The 13,668-nt window shown below is 39.6% G+C and overlaps 1 protein-coding gene across 1 annotated transcript in view; it reads right to left on the bottom strand.

Moving 5' to 3' along the window:
• LOC307121267 (receptor-type tyrosine-protein phosphatase beta-like) overlaps positions 1-13,668 on the bottom strand; it is a 149,574-nt gene that overhangs the window by 35,102 nt on the left and 100,804 nt on the right. Inside the window, exons 14-20 of the mRNA XM_079808799.1 lie at positions 13,280-13,543; positions 12,672-12,935; positions 4,505-4,768; positions 3,893-4,156; positions 3,337-3,600; positions 2,729-2,992; positions 100-363 (exon numbers count right to left, since the gene is read on the bottom strand). Of these exons, the coding sequence (XP_079664925.1) occupies positions 100-363; positions 2,729-2,992; positions 3,337-3,600; positions 3,893-4,156; positions 4,505-4,768; positions 12,672-12,935; positions 13,280-13,543 (1,848 nt within the window). The remainder of the gene's footprint in view (positions 1-99; positions 364-2,728; positions 2,993-3,336; positions 3,601-3,892; positions 4,157-4,504; positions 4,769-12,671; positions 12,936-13,279; positions 13,544-13,668) is intronic.

Genomic DNA, 13,668 nt, shown 5'->3' with positions numbered 1-13,668 from the left:
AGAAATAGTTCTCATGCTTTCTACAATTTACAAGAAAAAAATATTGGTGGTCAGAAGTCAGTTTAAATGTAGCAACAGATATTATATAATTCCACATACTGGTATATTGTGAGATGCAGAAAGTGTCGCCTTCTGTTGATCTATCCGCTGCCACAGCACTGATGCAGAATGTGTAATTGACTCCAGCAGTCAGATCAGTGATATTATAGGAAGTGTTAGTAATTTCTGTTGCATTTCCAGTTGTTTTATCACCAGTCCAATGAAGTGTAAATAAATATCTATATTCAATTGGTTCATTCCATGTCAGAAACACAGATGATGTTGTGAGGTTGGTTACTGTGAGATTCCTGATCATATTTGGCACTGTGTGTGGGAGAGAAAAGTAAATGATAAATAACTTCTGTACAGCATTTTCAAATACACCAGCGCTTAGTGAGTGTGTGAGCATAAGATGTTGCTGTACAGTGTCTGCTCAAAACAAAGGGGTGAGACTTGATCCCCTCTGAAGGACATCAAGAAAACATGTAGAGGAAGTAGTAAAAGACCCTCAGTCAAAGGCCCTCTGTCCCAGAACCAGCGCTCGGGGCTTTTATCCCAACCCCAAAAGCTCTACTTGACATAAACACTGCTATCATTATCCCAACTAAAGAAGACATTTCTCCTCATCCTCTGCTGGTTCTGTCCAGCATGATAGACTCCATGGTTCCACTCAGGTCCATAACTCCTCATCGTCCTCTGGTTCCATCTTGTTTTCAACCTCTCCTGAGTCTTTATTCTTCTCTGGCAGTGCACGCCGGTCCCTCTGCTTTGCCAGCTCACCAAGAAACTTCCCATCTCACTGGCTTGCTCACAGTCTCTTGGCCCACCAGAGTCACTATGGTTCTGTTTTGTTGCCTCAGCCAAAGAGTTCTGATTCTCTGGCTCTGCTTTGGTCCCCTAATCCCACGGCTCCACACTTTCTCTCCAATTCCATAGCTCTACTTTTGTCCTCCATTCTTTCAGCTTCACCCATCCCTTGTTCCCACAGCTCCGTATTGGTCTGTCAATCCCTTGGCTTCTCTTTGGCTCCACCTGAATACTCCACCAGCTCCACCTTGGTCATCATTTCCAGTAGCTCTGCCTCTGTCATCTTAATTTTCTAGGTCTGCCTTGGTCCTCTGAGCCTCCGGCTCTGCCTTAGCTCCCGGTTCTTTGGGCTTCACCTTGGTCCTTGAATCCTTCTGCTCTGCCTCAGGCTCCAGTTCCTCCAGCTCCCCCTTGGTCTTCATTTCCCTGGAGCTGGGATATGTTCCCCTTCTGTGGTCCTGGCCCTCCCTTTCATTACTGCCACCTACAAACAATGCCCACCTGAACTTTTTTTTATTTTATTGTGGTGTTCCTTGTACGTGTGAAGAGCTGCCCTTGAAGGGAAGAGGGTTTGGGTAATGTCAAAAATCATTTGTTTTTTGCTTTTTTATATTCAAAGACTTATTTATATATATATATATATTAGGGATTGACCGATACCGATTTTTTTTCATCAGCCTTAGCCGATGAGTGATACGGGCTGCCGATTTTCTTGAGCCGATATTTGGAGACGATACTGTTTTTGCTACCTCAATTTACATAATAAAAATGACACAATATTCATGATGATTACAATGTTACTAGTATCAATTTAAAAAAGGAACATTTATTGTACTAAAAAATATATATATATTTAAAGGGTAACTAAACCCCTGCTCAGAGCTTAACTCCACCCACTGGCAATTTTCAAAAAATGCTGGAAAAGTGGGCAGAGCCCGGCGGACACAGAGGGGACGAACCGAGGGCGGGGCTGAGCGGAGGGCGTGCACCTGAGACCCGCAGGGACGGGTTGATTGACAGCTGTCTGACTCGTGAGTCGCAAAGATGGAGAATGACTGGAGTGACGCCAGCTTTGCAACAGAGCGGTCATTTCTCCTACCTTCACCTGAAGTGGAGGAGGGTGGATTGTCTGTAGACATAAACCCGGAGCCTTATCAATGCGAGCCGCTGCTCAAACTGCGTTAACTCCCGATGCCGACGATGCTAGTGAAGCAGCCGCGCAAGAGAACCGACCTAATCTATCTGCGTCCGCGGCAATAAAATCGCAAGAAAAGCCTGACGTGTACTGACAACTTCATTATTTAACCGTATTTTCTTCAATACAATGTTAAAGCATGTGTCAAGTGAGTTTCATTCATAATGTTTCCACTTCATGTAACATGACAGTTCATACTGGAGTAAAGCCGTTCTCATCATGTGATTGGGGGAAACATTTCTGAGGGCGTGGTGAGCTTGTGCTAGGGGCGCGGATAGTGAGCCGTTGGAGGTACCATCCTACGTCACGATGTACCACAACGTCCAATAGGAAAATTCAACTGCAGTAGCCACCGTTCAACCTTAAGAGGGCAGCACTTTGGCGGTTTTACACCATATTTTATAGAATTAAAACACTTTATACTCAAATGTCAAAACATTTTCTCGAATCAATGAACAGCATTAATAAAGCCCCAGTATTACAGATCATTAACTAAAAAAAGTTGGTTTAGGGTTTAGTTACCCTTTAACAAATAGTAAAAACAGGCAAGGTAACAAATAAAAAAAGAGTTCAGTGTGTAAAATAAATTCTGAAAATAAATATTTAATCATATTAAAAATGTAATTAAAAGTATGATGCAGCAAAAAAAAAAAAAATATATATATATATTTTTATTATTCTACCTACCAGTATATCTTGAGATGCAAAAAGGTTCACTTTCTGTTAAGTTTTTTGCAGTAACAGCAGTGACACAAAATGTGTAATTGACTCCAGCAGTCAGATCAGTGATGAGATGGGAAGTGTTACTAGTTTCCATTGCATTTCCGTTTGTTTTATCATCAATCCATTTAACTTTAAAGAAAGATCTACTTCCAACTGGTTCATTCCATGTCACAAACACAGATGATGTTGTGATGTTAGACACTACAAGATTTCTGATCACATCTGGCTCTGTGTGAGGGAGAGAGAGATCGTAAATGGTGATATTAAAAAAAAATCACACAGGACACAAGTAGAAATGCATATAGGACGAGAAATGAACTGGTCACCAAATTAAGGAGTAAATGACTGACAAGGGAGGGAAGGCATTTTTTCTGATATGTACTTATAATGTGAGCTTTGGAATGATATTTGTACTAAAATGAATGAAGACAGCGCATGAGTGGGACTGAACATGGGTATAGTTATAGTGCATTTACAAATTATTAGAAAATATCTATTGGTGGTTCAGATGTCAATTAGTTTAACATGTACTATTTACAGTAGCAAGAAACATATTTTATAATTCTACATACTGGTATATTGTGAGATGCAAAAAGTTTCTCCTTTTATTGAATTATCCGCTGCCACAGCACTGATGCAGAATGTGTAATTGACTCCAGCAGTCAGATCAGTGATATCATAGGAAGTGTCACTAGTTTTTGTGGCATTTTCATTTGTTTTATCATCAGTCCATTGAAGTTTAAAGATAGATCTATTTCCAACTGGTTCATGCCATGTCAGAAACACAGATGATGTTGTGATGTTAGACACTGTGAGATTTCTGATCACATTTGGCTCTGTGTTGGAGAGAAAATAATAATTCACAAATATTGATTAAAAAAATTATAAAAGACAAACAAAGTATTAATGCATAACTGGTCGACCAAATTAAAGAATAATTGACTGACAAGGGGTAAGGCATTCTTCTGATATTTAGTCTTTAACAGAAACTTTCGTTAGAGAAGGGAGCAAACAAAACTTCTTGGACATAGAAATAGTTCTCATGCTTTCTACAATTTACAAGAAAAAAATATTGGTGGTCAGAAGTCAGTTTAAATGTAGCAACAGATATTATATAATTCCACATACTGGTATATTGTGAGATGCAGAAAGTGTCGCCTTCTGTTGATCTATCCGCTGCCACAGCACTGATGCAGAATGTGTAATTGACTCCAGCAGTCAGATCAGTGATATTATAGGATGTGTTAGTAATTTCTTTTACATTTCCAATTGTTTTATCATCAGTCCATTGAAGTTTAAAGAAAGATCTATTTCCAACTGGTTCATGCCATGTCAGAAACACAGATGATGTTGTGATGTTAGACACTGTGAGATTTCTGATCACATCTGGCTCTGTGTGAGGGAGAGAGAGATCGTAAATGGTGATATTAAAAAAAACATCACACAGGACACAAGTAGAAATGCATATAGGACAGAAATGAACTGGTCACCAAATTAAGGAGTAAATGACTGACGGGGGGGGGGGGGGGGGCATTTTTTCTGATATGTACTTATAATGTGAGCTTTGGAATGATATTTATACTAAAATGAATGAAGACAGCGCATGAGTGGGACTGAACATGGGTATAGTTATAGTGCATTTACAAATTATTAGAAAATATCTATTGGTGGATCAGAAGTCAATTAGTTTAACATGTACTATTTACAGTAGCAAGAAACATATTTTATAATTCTACATACTGGTATATTGTGAGATGCAGAAAGTTTCTCCTTTTATTGAATTATCCGCTGCCACAGCACTGATGCAGAATGTGTAATTGACTCCAGCAGTCAGATCAGTGATATTATAGGAAGTGTCTCTAGTTTTTGTGGCATTTTCATTTGTTTTATCATCAGTCCATTGAAGTTTGAAGAAAGATCTATTTCCAATTGGTTCATGCCATGTCATAAACACAGATGATGTTGTGATGTTAGACACTGTGAGATTTCTGATCATATCTGGCTCTGTGTGAGGGAGAAAAGAGCAATTCACAAATGTTGATTTAAAAAAATAAAAACAACAACAACAGACAAGCAAAGTATTAATGGAGCTTCAGTGATCGAATGGAATTCAAGCGTAGTTCAGGCAGACCACTGATCGCTAAATGATATCAGCTGACGCTCAGCTGATTTGTTACTCCACCTACTCTAATCATCTATAGTATTTAAGCTCATTCAAACTCATGTTCCTCAGTCTGTCGCACAGACATTTACATAAGGCTACAAGCGCTTAAGAATCAGCCCCACACCACCTTTTCTCCGATTCACAACGCTTCAGGAAATCACCCACAGGCGACGCTCGCTGGTGATGTTACGTCTCGCAAAAGCCTCGATTTCCTGCTAAGAAGAACACTCAGCTTTGCCGTTCCAACAGCTTCTCCTGGAGTGCCATTCTTCCAACCAGCCGCAGCAATCACTCTTCAGTTGGAGACTCAAATTCTGGCAGGTAACGATATTAATTCAGTAAAGATATTATGCTCTGAATCTAGCGATAAACTAATCGTTGACTGTGGTGACGTATCTGTGATACTAAAAGAAAAGTGACCCCAGACTCTCTAAGAGCCTCACAATGGCCGAATTTAACATTGAATTTGGAGTGTTTAGAGACGTTATTTGTGAAATTCAACCTGAAAGAAGGCAAGAGCTGGACAACTTGCAATTATTTCAGATCTAGCTATGTCTTACGGCGGCTTGCTGTTTTACGAATATCACAAGTCTTTCTCTGCCAAAGCAGCCATGTATATTCAGTATATATATATTTAGCTTTAATCAGCAGACACTTCACTGGTCACCGTACCCTCTCATGTTCGCTATGAGGTTCATTTTCTCACATGTTTTTCTTGTGTTCCAAAGTAACTTATCTCGACTGGCGGGGAAAGTTCTCAGCTATTGTGGCAACAGTCACCCAAAGATAGTTTGTCCTCGAAGAAACAGTCGTTTCAAGAAACAATAAAGCTGTTCCGTCTACTTTTATCAACACAAGTGAACTCAAGTAGCTTTATAAAATCTATCTGTTAATTGGTTTGCTGAAGGGCTTTTTTGACGGTTTCGCGTTCTTCCTGCCTTCTCGTACACATGTAGTAATATTCAATCTGCCATCAAAGAGCTAATATAGTAGATAGTAGGGGTTTGACGAGACACTTATCTCACGAGATGAGACGAGATACGAGATTGGGTTCACGAGAACGAGACAAGATTTTACATAGTATTTTTAAGAAAACTTCAATGATGAAATGCATGACTAGAAAAAATTGTTTGCAGGTGCATTTGAAATGTTTAACTCATCATCTTGTAATGAATGTCATTTCAGTTCTACTTCTAAATATGAATTCATGCAGTAAAAGACAACAATACTCAAGCACTGTAAAGGTTTTGCCAATAACTCAACTAACTGGCTTCTCTCCTGTATGACTCTCTTCTGACCTTAGAACTGCACATGAGCTTCTGCTGACCTAACTGAACTCCTTCCCACGAATTGATCATAGATATTAAGTGCAAACAATAACCATAATACCATAATCAAAGTGTTCAATATTCAAAGTGCAAATATAGACCACATTTTCTTCAAGCATGATACAGAGCTAAGAGATAGTCACGTGCCTCAGGGAGCCGCTTTCTAACAGCGGTAACGTATTGAAATCGCGTTTGAATGCCCGCTCGCGTTTACTTTCACTTTGAATTTCACAATCACGTGTACACTGGGAATAGTATTCCCAGGGAATGGTACTGGTGGTGCTGATCACGCATTTTCAAATATAAGTCTGACGCTTCTGCTGCGCAACGAATCCTCCACCACGGAGTCCATTAACATGTAACACGCTCAATGCGAGCGCTCGTCTTCTCGACACTCGATCAGTGCTGTGCAATATGTACGGCTCGAACCTGATGCTGATGGAATTGTAGTGACTGTTATCCACCTGAATTAATTGTTTTATTTCTATTAAAAGCCAAACTACAGTGGAGGCGTAATGTAAACGTAGTGTTGGCATATTCTATCCAACTTCACCCTCACACTCGTCATTACAATATGACACGAGACAGCTTTCACCTCGACGAGTAATCTCGTTACAGTTATGCCGCGTTCCAGGCAACCCGTAACCCGTGTTTTTCCAACCTTCTACTAGGGATGGGCAACAGTGGTCGAGTAATCGAGTACTCGAACGTGACAGCGATCATAGATCATGAGAACGACGATTGCCCTGAAAAAAAAAATATTTGTCTCTTTTTTTTTTTATTGGTTATTGTGTCGTTTTGCGCGGTACCGGAGGTCTGATTGGTTAGCGTTACAGCGCCTCCAGACCGGGGCGAAATAAAGTGAAACTGAGGCGTGCACTGCAGTGATGTCTGTAATCACTGTGATCATTAAATGGTTAGTGCAAGATGTGCAGCGCCAATCTGTCATAGCCTACATAGCATTATAATGAGAACACGATGGAAATTAGAATGCTGTAAATGATCTGTGCTTAGTTCCCCGTGTATCAGCTGATCCACAGAGAAACTAGCGGGAACACTCAGACTAGCGCGTGAAGTTCATGTGCGCATTCGCGTCCTTTTCTGCAGATGCACGTTGTAAGATTACTTTTATGTTGACTATCTGATTAATCTAATATAAGAAGCGTTTGGTTGAGCTTAAGCTAGCAAAGCGCTGCCGTTATACCGGCTGTTGTTCATTCTCTTCAGTTGTTTCAGCTCAAATGCATTTCATGCTCGACATGATGGTTTAGAGACAGTCATATTCTTTTTAGATAGGCTATTTCTTTCTCAGAATCATTGACATTAGTAATGCAGCACTGCTATACTGTTCTCGTATTTTTTAACAGTAGACCTAGTTTATTTAAAGTTGTTTTTCGTTATGAGTTCGAAAACGCTCAGTGATGTCTGTAAACACTTCGATCATGAATAATAAAATGAAGTGCATGATGTGCAGAGTCAATCTGTCATAGCATTATAATAAAAACACGATTTTAATAAAATGTTGTTTCTGTGTGCTTTCGTTGTCCGTGTATCAGCGTTGTTAAGGGAAGAGCGCATTCAAAATGTTCCGTTTCAAACCATAGCCTGTCAAATAGCTCGCTGAAGTTCACGTGCGCATTCACGTCCTTTTGTGTTGATTTATGTCGTAAAAGGTTCATAATAATCTTCATATTAATATTGATATAGGGTGCGTTTGGTTGAGTTTATTAACCAGATAGCAAGCTCTGCAGGGTGGTGTTATTTCACAGTTTCAGCTCAAAGGCAATGCTCGATATTACTGACTTGGTTATTTGAGACGGTCAATTTATAAAGATGTTTCTTTTTCAAAGACATTTATGCATCATAATCTAGCAGTTATTTTTTGTTTTATATGTTCATGTTTTCATATACCTGTTTTCATGTCACTTGTATTTGTCAACAACCATTTTCATAACAGTTTTCATTATCTCAATGACGGACAAGCCCCGCCCCCTGCACATGCCCCGCCCCCGAGTACTCGTTTTTGAGACCTATCGATGATCGAAATTGACAAAAATGCCCATCCCTACCTTCTACCCGTGAAAGTGGACTGGAACGGCAGCCAAACCCGTGACTTCCCACCCGTGAACTCGTACTAGATCGATGTACTCCCATGTAGCAATTATGGACGCAGACATATAGATGAGTTAATCTTCCAATGATTCGATCAAATTAACATCCTTTTCAACAAAGCACAATTCAGCTCCAGGAAATCATCATCATCACGAGGGAGATGGGGGCTTGATTCTGCCCAGAGCTACTAGTTCTGACTTCCTATGGACTCGCCACCAAACTCAGTTAAAAGAGGACAAAGGGCTCGTGGTTGTCACAAGACAAAGAAACAACCAGACCTCTGTCTTTGCAATGACCGGTAAATGAACTCCACGACACAGCTAAAACTCAGAGTAAGCTCACAGAAACTGTTAGCTTATGGAGTACATCAAATAACTGAATATTGGACTTTCATTCAAATAGCCTTCGACATAACTTGTTAGTGTGTTTACAACTAATACACGTTAGTTAGACTATTAGGCATGTATATTACTCACAATTCATGCAATTATGTAACTATTGAATGAGTGGATGAAAAAGCATTGTGTTTGATACCGGTGTGTTCGTATGGGTATAATCCAACAGATGAGCTGAATGAAATCTTTATAGAATTGATCATGTCCTTATAGTAAGAAATTAGGTCTAAATGTACTCTCTGCTTAAGAGCAGGAAACTAAATTCTATAGTTAACCCAATTTTGTGGGAGGGGTGGAGACACAGTCACCCCTGAAGCCTAATTGGCCAGAACCCATCCAGGGGATGGGCAAATGTTTGAGTTTAGTCTCAAAACACGAACGAAAAGTTCAGTTCTGTCTACAGTTCTGTACAGTTCAGACCAGAAGCAGTGCAGAGTTCAGCTCAAGTTCGGTTCCAGTTCGGTTCGAGCTGGTTCGCGGCCTGTTCGCAGTTCAGAAATGAGCTCAGTCCTAGCAGTTTGACCAGAGTGAGTTCTGAACGGAGCTCCCAGGAGACGATCTGACGATCGTGACAGACCAACTTCAGAGAAAATGGGTTAACAACGATTTCATTCAGGCCATCTGCTTTTCTCTCACTTTCCTTTCTTTTACTTAAAGTTTATTTTATTTCCGTTAAGTCTCGGGTTCTGTTAAGTTTCGCCGCAAAAGTCTCTCAACAACGAGTTTCTAACAGCGCGCTCCAACTTCAAACAACGCCCACAAGACTTTCATCCAGCCGCCAACACGCCACGTGATTGGTTTCCCCAGACGTCGACCAGACCTTCAGCGAATCAAAGATCCGGGAAAATCCCTGTACAGCCAGGAAAAGGAATTCCCCCTTGTCAGACGACACGCGAAACCCAAACGCAAGTAACGCCTTTTTGATTCCAAGCTGAACTGGTGCATTAGATCAAATGTAATAATCCTGCCTAAGAAACGATAGGAGGTTAAATTACTGATCAATGGTTTCTTCAGGTCATGTTTCATAAATGCATAGATTGCTTAGGATTTCATAATTTCTCTCTCTTAGAACTTATTCTTTCCTCACCTTCTTCCTTTCTGCAACGTGTGAATGTGCGAGTGTGTGTGTTTATGTTAGATATTAGTTTGATGTGTTAGATTAATCAATAAAGTTCCGTTTGTATTCAAAGATAACTGTTCTTGTGTTATGTGCTTATCAATTTAATGTCTTGAACTGCCGATCTAAGTTACCTGGCTGTTAAATAGTGTTTCACTATTGTTCGGATATTAATATCCGCTGCAGAGTTGATATTTACGGCCCGTTCAAATGAACGCTAGAAGAGTCATTTGCTCGGCTGTAAAATAGACTCTCAAAATTCCCTATGAATTCATTAAATTCATTCATTTGAGCTAAATATACATGTTTCCCTTTAACAGAGCCCCCTTTAAGTTCTTACATATCGGTGGACGAACAAGTTAAGGTGTAAACATTAATTCTGAATTATTTATAATCTATAGTGTCATTCGAGTCTTTCATTTTAATTCAGTTCCCCGTTGAGTTATTATTTTATCTGACTCATAGTCGCTACACCCAGTTACGAGTTTTGACGTCACATAGCCCGAGAAGCAACAATGGCAGCCCCCTACGGATGCAGTGTTTATGAAACAAATAACGTAAAATAAAAGGTATAACAGCTTTTTTGCTGTCTGCGCTGTTTTTCTACTCCGTTTCCCTCAAATAAGCAAGGAGTAAGCACCTTTGGCGATAGAAATTATTGTAAATGCGCATACACCCAGTACAGTCCGACATGCTTTGTTTACATCAAACTACCACACAATTCCTTCCGCTCAGGCAGTTTGGCGTGACTTTGCCTGGAACACTATACAGAGTTGTGGTTTGAAGTTGTAATTTACGGGCTCAAAAACCTGCCTGGAACGCAGCATTAGTCTCGCGAGATCTCGTCACACCCCCAGTAGATAGTTTATTAGCAAAGGAAGTAGATAAAGTTTATATGATCGGCCCCTTTCATGAACCTCCTTTTAACGTGTTTCGTATAATCCCTATCGGCATCGCAATGTGAAAATACTGGTAAAAAAGCGGTTATTGATAGATCTTCTCCTATAATTATGGAGTTAAAAGGATCAATAGCTTGTTTCCATCCGAACCCTTATCTCTTTTTATGCATCCATCGATCATGCCATTAAATTAATTAAAACTGCTGGCAGAGGTGCTTGGTTACGTAAAGCTGATATAACCGATGCGTATAAAATTCTGCCCCTTCACTCGTCCTAGTGGCACCTTTTTGGTGTTAGGTGGTGGAACAAGGCATATTTCGCCGTTAGGCTTCTTTTCGGTTGCAAAGTAGCCCGCACATTTTTAACACTTATCTGAAGCCTTGTGCCGGATATTATCCAACAATTGTAAATTGCTGTGTGCTCCACCTACTGGACGATTCTTAGTATTGCTTATCACATTCTCAACCAAATCACTCCATACTCGCACTTAAAGAAACATTTGTTAAACTCTGAGTTCCTTTGTCGGAAGAGAGAGGTCCTGCACACAAATTAAATTTTTAGGTATCGTACTGGATTCTACAATATGCAGCCTCCTTCTAAATGGTCTTAAAAAGGAAGTCCAGCCATTAATGATAAACGTTACCTTTCACACTTCCTCTAGTCCATCTTATGGTTTCTCAGCTGCGCATGGGTTTCTTTAGACAATATACTAAAGCACTCCTGGAAGCGGTATTTCTTTCGGCTTTTTATGGTTTTCTGAGATGTGGGGAATTTACTGCACATTCAAAAAAATTGTATCCTTCCCAAGACCTCTCATTAGAAAATATCTCTCTAAAATCTAACTCTGAAGAGAGAGAAAAAGAAAAGAAAAAAAAAACACGGTAAAAGGTGTTTGTAGCAATTTCTCGTACTAATTCTGAATTTTGTCCCCTCTCTTTCATGGTCCAGTATCTGAACTACCGTGCTCATTCACATTCCAACGAGCCTCTGTTTCCACTGAGGATGAGAACATCATCATGACAAGATGCTGGTTCACACATCACCTACGTCTTCTTTGCCAACATTGTCGTCTCGCCCCTGACCTCTACACAGCGCACTCATTTCGCATTGGAGCGGCCACAACAACTGCTTCTACCATCCCTGCTCCTATGTTCCAAAGAATGGGACGATGGACGTCATCTGCTTTCCAGTGCTACATTTGCCCAGGAACTAATGACATTTTGCAAGCACAGAAATCCATGAATCATTACAACCTATAGACTTAAACTGTTATGATCAGTACCGATAATCATCATGCATTAATATAAGTTTTTTTTGGGGTTTGATAAATTCAGAGTTATCCTAAGTATCACGCATGATCGGATTCCGAAATTAGCTCAAGGAACCGCGTTCCATACCCTATTTGAGGTACGTTACCTCCGGTGATATTGAGGAGCCGCGCTCCTCTTAGACACGCTGTCTCTAGTAGTTACGTTCTGACGTATAGAATTCAACAACGTTATTGTGTTGGGGGATTATGTTTCAAGGATGTATCTCAAGCTGTTTAGCATGGCAGCTCGAGCATCTTTGAGCCTACGCCTTTCGCCAAATCAAAGATTGTCAATAAATTTCATTCTCAAAGTGGTCCTGACTGAAATACATATAGGAGGAAATGGGAAATGGTCGGCTAAATGAGTGAATAATTGACTGACACGGGGGAATGCATTATTCTGATATTTACTCTTTAACGGAATATTTAGAAAGAGATTTGCACAAAAAAATAATAATAAGGGAGCAAAAGAGTCTTGGTGGACATGGGAATAGTTCTAGTGCTTTTACAATTTACTAGAAAAAAATATAGATGGTCAGTATGTATTATGTAGCATGCAACAGATATTTTACATTCTACATACTGGTATATTGTGAGATGCAGAAATGTTCTCCTTCTGTTGATCTATCCGCTGCCACAGCAGTGATGCAGAATGTGTAACTGACTCCAGCAGTCAGATCAGTGATATTATAGGAAGTGTTAGTAATTTCTTTTACATTTCCAATTGTTTTATTATCAGTCCGATGAAGTTTGAAGAAAGATCTATATCCAACTGGTTCATTCCATGTCAGAAACACAGATGATGTTGTGATGTTAGACACTGTGAGATTTCTGATCACATCTGGCTCTGTGTGAGGGAGAGAGAGATCGTAAATGGGGATATTAAAAAACATCACACAGGAGACGAGTAGAAATGCATATAGGACGAAACGTTAACTGGTCACCAAATTAAGGAGTAATAGACTGACAAGGGGGAAGGCATTTTTTCTGATATTATGTACTTATAATGTGAGCTTGGGAATGATATTTATACTAAAATGAATGAAGACAGCACATGAGTGGGACTGAACATGGGTATAGTTATAGTGCATTTACAAATTATTAGAAAATATCTATTGGTGGGTCAGAAGTCAATTAGTTTAACATGTACTATTTACAGTAGCAAGAAACATATTTTATAATTCTACATACTGGTATATTGTGAGATGCAGAAAGTTTCTCCTTTTATTGAATTATCCGCTGCCACAGCAGTGATGCAGAATGTGTAATTGACTCCAGCAGTCAGATCAGTGATATTATAGGAAGTGTTACTAGTTTTTGTGGCATTTTCATTTGTTTTATCATCAGTCCATTGAAGTTTAAAGAAAGATCTATTTCCAACTGGTTCATGCCATGTCAGAAACACAGATGATGTTGTGACGTTAGACACTGTGAGATTTCTGATCACATTTGGCTCTGCGTTGGAGAGAATATAATAATTCACAAATATTGATAAAAAAAATTACAAAAGACAACCAAAGTATTAATACATAACTGGTCGACCAAATTAAAGAATAATTGACTGACAAGGGGTAAGGCAT

Source organism: Gobio gobio (genome assembly GCF_949357685.1).
Source record: "Gobio gobio genome assembly, chromosome: 25".
Taxonomy (NCBI): Eukaryota; Metazoa; Chordata; class Actinopteri; order Cypriniformes; family Gobionidae; genus Gobio; species Gobio gobio.
Note: the sequence above shows the minus strand (reverse complement) of the source record. Positions and strands in the feature narration are given on the sequence as shown.